The following is a 6,551-nucleotide window of genomic DNA, read 5'->3' on the forward strand; positions in this document are numbered from 1 at the left end:
GCGGTCCAAAACTTGACAATCCGCATGATTACCGGAACGCATTACCTCACCTCAAATGAAACGCTCAGGAACTCTGCAAAAATTGTATCACTAGCCGAAACAACAGATTTTATGATAAGTATTTTCTTTTATAAAATGTCAAATTCAAAATACCCCCACCTACAAAAACTAATCGAATAAATTAATTAACTAAACTATTTTTTAGCAACACCGTGAACAAATATTCAAGCAAATACATCAGACAAGAGATTAAAGGCTAACGTCTGGAACTCTAAATAGGCCACAGGCCGTCATACAAAGCCAAAGGCAAAGGAACGTCGTATCATCGTCTGTGTTGTCGTAGCAGCAGCATTAGTTATGGTATTGGTTCTTCTCGTCTTGTAATATTAAAACGTAGTATATTGAAAGATCAGAGTTAGGCTGTGGTAAATCAATTTTTCACACATTTTTACATGTTCTTTAAGTCCCTCTTTCCCACTTGGACGAGTTAATAACGGTTGCTTGTTAAATACGCTGAGACATTGTTTATAATGATATTCTTGTCGTTTACTTTTTGAGCGTTGTTTTGATACAAGCCTTGAAAATTTTGAGATGGAACAATAGTGGTTAATTTAATTATTTTTCAAGTAGAGTAAATCAATATGTTCTGTAGCGGTTTTGGATTTAGATACACGCAATGGAAAAACAATGTTTTTATTGTCCAACGCATACACATTTACCGATATTGTAGAATTTTTTCGGTCGAAGCAATTAATTTGCTCAATTGGTGTTGGAAAATCAATACCGAAAAAATCTATGTTCTTTTATCTTTTTTATTGTAATGACATAAGATTGACCACTTGAAACATTGTTGATCATCGTTTTTAATATTTATAATAGACTTTTTAATTTTTATACACGATGGTAATTCAATATTCGATGATCAATTCTAAACATAACAGGGTATTTGCATATATTCTGATAATTTCGAGATTCGTTTTCGACTAAAAGTTCAATACTAGGTTCTGGTAGAAAATCGAACGGTACAAAAGGATTTTGCGGCATGATAACTAAAATAAAAATATTAACTTTATATAGAAAAAATATTTAGACTTATTTACCGTTATTCAATAATTATGATAAAACGAATTTTTATTTATAGAAAAATAACTTTTTACGCCAAATAAATTATTAGTAAAAAAATTAAATTTTACACTTGGTTAATAATCAAATTATAATACTAAAATAATAATTTAAAGNACTTGGTTAATAATCAAATTATAATACTAAAATAATAATTTAAAGAACTTACATTATTTTTTTATTCCTCGAAATGCAGTTGATGCAACAAGTATTCGTTACAGTATAATTTTTTTGTTCGTCAAAATGCAATTGAAACAGCAAATAATCGCTAGTTAATATAAAATTTAAAATAATCAGCATTTTATTATAATATTCTTTGTAAAGTAAGACTATAAAATGTTGCAATGCAAGTTAATATAATATGAATTCCAATAAGTTTGCAAAGATAAAAACATTTGAGTTCAATTAATTTGATAATATGAAACTTTTATTTTTTTTTAAATCTATTGTGACATTAAAAATAGTATATCTAATTACAATAATTAAATTTATACTTACAGCTCTATTTTTATCAAACGAAAAATGTAACTACAACAAATTTCTTTGCACAAAATCTGGTTGTTAGAACAAACTATTGCACTCTTATAATTCTTTCGAATGAATAAGCAGATCCAAGACTTTATATACTTGCATTGATTAAAAAAATGAAATGAAATTTAATTTATGATGTATTCTTCTGAGTTAATGATGAAAATGATAGTTGATCGTCCAATTACTTTTGAAATATATAATGTATTACATTTATGTCTCGTTTTCGCGCATGTTAAGTTCCAAGGAATTATTATTTAAACATATGCAGTGTTGTGATAACTAAATAAATATAACACATTAAATTATATACAATATGCTGTATTGTTATTTGTAAACTCAATATAGTTTATTATATCATTATTTAAATTATAGTAATTAACAACATTGGAAAGTAAAAAGATAGGGATAAAGATATATGGCGAGAGGAGGGTTAATACACTCTCAGAACATCATCTTCATATATCCTTGTTTGTGTAAAAAGTACTTGAAAAATGTAACATTTCACACTAAATGTAAAATGTAAAATTGAATCAGTATCGATCTTGATCGTATAGTTTTAGATCGTGTTAAAAGATGATGAATGACGGTATCTACTGGAGTTCAGACAACGACTCCGAAATTGGTAAGTAAAAAAATGTTAAATAATTACATCATAAATAGTAATTTAAAATATAAAAAAACAAATTTACTTTTACAGAAAGATATATTAGACTATATACTAACCCAACTCAAGAGTATCACACAAAAATTTCAACAAAAGTTGAAATTGATAGTATAAATAATAAGTATAAATATTAAATAATAGTTGCAAACATAATACATTTATTCTTTTTTTATTTTTAGATCCAAACTATAGTAATGGTGAATACCGAGATATCCGTTTTTTGGTGAATGGAATATGGTGTAAGTACAATATTTATTAAACATTAATTTCCAAAATAATTACTATAAACTTATAAATTTTTATTTATTACTGTAGCATCCTTACAACAAACAAACCGCTGGCAATTATTCAATATATATTTTACTTCTTTTTTTGTCGAGAGAGGATATATATTCACACACACGCAATAACGACGCCCATTAATACTTTGTATGGACTGGGTTTTTCCCATTTGGTACAATCCAACAACGTGCAGATATGCGAACCACCCCTTTCATGGTAATTTAAATTATCTATACTTGAGATGTACAATAAACGCCGATGACACCCGGCCTTATACTAAAACGCGTGTGGAGGAGGAGGACACGGATATCGTTGAGCTTTCGATTACTAGTCGGTACGACGAGCCGTATTTAAGCTGCTGGCCACTGTCGGCACGGTATCTCAAACTTCAAAACCAGTAAGTAACATAAAACGCATTCCACCCATCTTTTTGCAGATATAACCAGGACACATAGAGATCCATCGCCAAATTAATGTTTAAAATACCCGGACTAGACCAAGTTACAGCCAAAACAACGTCAACACCAGCACAAATACAAATCAACTGCCCGGACGAATACACATTCAGAACTGTGCAGATGTTCCTGACGGAAAACAAGCCCAAAGCCACATTTCACACTTTCGCGCTCCCACAGGACAAACATTTAAAAATAGTAATTAAAGGACTGCCACTGGACGTCACCACCGATGAGCTCAAGGAGGAATTAAAGCCGCTGGATACGAAGCAGAACACATCAGGCCATTTCTTAAAGACGGCAAAAGAATTCCCATCCACATGGTGTCACTAAANATATTTTACTATTTTTTTTTGCCGAGAGAGGAGATATATATATATATATATACACACGCGCAATAACGACGCCCATTAATACGTTGTATGGACGGGGTTTTTCCCATTTGGTACAATTCAACAACGTGCCGATATGCGAACCCTTCTCTTTTACGGTAATTTAAATTATCTATACTTGAGATGTACAAGAAACACGTCGACGACACCCGGCCTAATGCTAAAACGCGCGTCCCTCCCGCAACGGGATATGTAGATGTTATTTTCACACATTAGAATACGCGCGCGCCTTGGACAGTGCGACACGGCGTCCGATCACACTACGACACGATTTGTGTGCTAGCCCAATATAACACACACCGTATATATTTGGTATTATACTCTCGTTTTTAAACGCGACAACAAGAGTAAGAGAGAGTAGGTAGAGGGGGTGTTGTGGTGGTGTGCGTGATGGCCCTGAAAAGGGCCGTTTTAAAGTCTCGGATCGAGGAGACGCTTATTTGGAGCTGGTGTACTTGGTGACGGCCTTGGTACCTTCACTGACGGCGTGCTTGGCCAATTCACCGGGCAACAGGAGCCTGACGGCGGTCTGGATTTCCCGGCTGGTGATGGTGGAGCGCTTGTTGTAGTGAGCAAGGCGGCTGGATTCGGCTGCGATACGTTCGAAAATATCGTTGACGAAGCTGTTCATGATGCTCATGGCCTTTGAGGAAACTCCGGTATCGGGATGTACTTGTTTCAACACTTTGTAGATATAGATAGCGTACGATTCTTTCCTCTTTGGCTTGCGCTTCTTGTCGGACTTGGTGATGTTCTTCTGGGCCTTGCCAGACTTCTTCATCGCTTTGCCTGCGGATTTGCCTCCTGGAGCCATTTCGATTTTTGCGGGATAGCAGTGGACGTACGTGCAGTTACACTCGAACGGTATCAATGATGACCGTGTCGTTTTTCGGCACGGTGTATATATGGGGTGACGCGTTCACGGGAATCGGACGCCATTGGTCGCATCGAACAATGGCGGCCGTTTAAAGTAAAACGACATGGGATCCGCGCGAGGACGCGCAGAAACGGGACGTTGTAGCTCGTCGGTACGCCCGTCAACAACGCCATTGCCGGTGCAGAACCGACCGGTAAAATACCTATAAAACAACGCGGAAGGACCCGTGCCGTCATCATTGTGTTACTTTCGTTCGAATAGACAGTTCTCGCAACACTCACACATACCAATCATCATGAGCGGACGCGGCAAAGGTGGAAAAGCAAAGAGCGGCAAATCCAAGACCAGGTCGTCCCGTGCCGGGCTTCAATTCCCGGTCGGTCGTATCCATCGTCTGTTGAGAAAGGGCAACTACGCCGAGCGCGTCGGAGCCGGCGCACCGGTCTACTTGGCTGCCGTCATGGAATACTTGGCCGCTGAAGTTTTGGAATTGGCCGGTAACGCAGCCCGTGACAACAAGAAGACACGTATCATACCCAGGCACTTGCAATTGGCAATCAGAAACGACGAGGAGTTGAACAAACTCTTGTCCGGCGTCACCATCGCCCAGGGAGGAGTGTTGCCCAACATCCAGGCCGTCCTTTTACCCAAAAAGACCGAGAAGAAAGCCTAAGTTGTCGTTCTGCCCCGCTAACTAAAACGGCCCTTTTCAGGGCCACTACACATGTACTACAATGAGGGAGAGATAGTTATATATATGCTGTGTGACTGAAGAACGAACACGCAACACATTTTTCTTTTTATTGTTTGACTTGGACAATAAAGAACATAATAATCGTGTTGTGTGACACCCACGGACCACCGGTGATGGTGGTGTGTCCGGACAAGAATAATAACGTAAGTAGGGGCGGTAGAACGTGTGACGACGGTCGTAGATCATCGAATTTATTTTTAAGGATCGCGGTCCGATTCGAACTCGCCATAAAAAAAAAACACTATCCGTAGTATCATGGTGTATATAAAAAAACGTTGAATTCCGAAATCGTGTTAGATTTCATCGATTCGAAATTTATTACGCCGCACGCGTAGAGGACGAATTTCCCAACGATCTAACTTCGTACTACCTTATTATTATTGGGATAATACGAAACGCCCCCAACCAGCCAATGAACAACGAATTGCATCGTAACCACGTAGTAAATGATATTTGTCGCCTGCCGGTTTTCCCCGATTGTTGTTTACATTATTAGTACCGGGCTTCCCGGACGCGGCATTTATTTCCGTACGAGTTGAAATGTCATTTATACGTGAAAACCGAATCGTAAGAAATCAAGTCGATTGATGTTCATCGCCGGACGAAAACTCGCGAGGGTTCTTGGAATAACGTTGGTAGTTCGTATGAAGGCGGACAGAGAACAGAAAAAAAAAAATTCATAACGAGTCGAACGATGATAATAATAATAATAGACCGCGGACGTATAGATAACGGAACCGTCGTTTAACCGACCCATGACTTTTTTTTTTTTCCCCTCCGATACCGGTGTCGCGAAATGGGTTTTGTATAGTGTCTGCGTGCGCAGTCGCTATATTTATATAACTATTAATAATGAACATATAATAATGTGAGGAGGGCGTAGTTATTGTAAAGAGTATTTTTCCTAGGGCGTTCGATGTTTGGCCAGTCCTTTTTTTTTTTTTCATTATTGAAGACTATGGACGTCGTCAGCCGGGACACGACCAGACGACAGTCGAGGCTCGAGACCACCAGTTCGGCTCGCCGCCGAATCTTTTCCAAATCCTTATTATTTATTTTTACACCTAAAATTGTCGCGTTCCTTCAATAATAAATGTATAATATAACGAACACCACACCCCGGACGAAAAGAGAGAATAAACAAACGCCATGCGTGTGTTTCATGGAGAGGGGGGCGCCGCGCGCGCGTCTTGTTTTTTTAATTTTAACAACAATAACACACAACCACCGATGCATTATAATGCGCAATTGTTGGCCCTGAAAAGGGCCGTTTTAACGTGAGAAGAGAGCTGGCCGATGTAGTTTTGATACACACGACGAGCGAGTTAACCTCCGAAACCGTACAGGGTACGGCCTTGGCGTTTCAAGGCGTATACGACGTCCATGGCGGTGACGGTCTTCCTCTTGGCGTGTTCGGTGTACGTGACTGCGTCACGGATGACGTTTTCCAAGAACACTTTCAACACACCACGGG

The 6,551-nt window shown here is 38.2% G+C and overlaps 2 protein-coding genes across 2 annotated transcripts; one reads left to right on the forward strand and one right to left on the reverse strand.

Annotated features, from left to right (window-relative positions):
• Positions 1–3,841: 3,841 nt before the first annotated feature.
• On the reverse strand, positions 3,842–4,334 carry LOC126910504 (histone H2B). The gene has a single exon (XM_050693129.1). The coding sequence runs from the start codon at positions 4,258–4,260 to the stop codon at positions 3,883–3,885; it is 378 nt and encodes a 125-aa protein (XP_050549086.1). The 5' UTR covers positions 4,261–4,334; the 3' UTR covers positions 3,842–3,882.
• Positions 4,335–4,546: 212 nt separating this feature from the next.
• Positions 4,547–5,037, forward strand: LOC126910505 (histone H2A). Its single transcript, XM_050693130.1, has one exon. The coding sequence runs from the start codon at positions 4,619–4,621 to the stop codon at positions 4,994–4,996; it is 378 nt and encodes a 125-aa protein (XP_050549087.1). The 5' UTR covers positions 4,547–4,618; the 3' UTR covers positions 4,997–5,037.
• The last annotated feature ends 1,514 nt before the right edge of the window (positions 5,038–6,551 follow it).

Source organism: Daktulosphaira vitifoliae, unplaced genomic scaffold (assembly GCF_025091365.1).
Source record: "Daktulosphaira vitifoliae isolate Bord-2020 unplaced genomic scaffold, ASM2509136v1 Scaffold_1, whole genome shotgun sequence".
Taxonomy (NCBI): Eukaryota; Metazoa; Arthropoda; class Insecta; order Hemiptera; family Phylloxeridae; genus Daktulosphaira; species Daktulosphaira vitifoliae.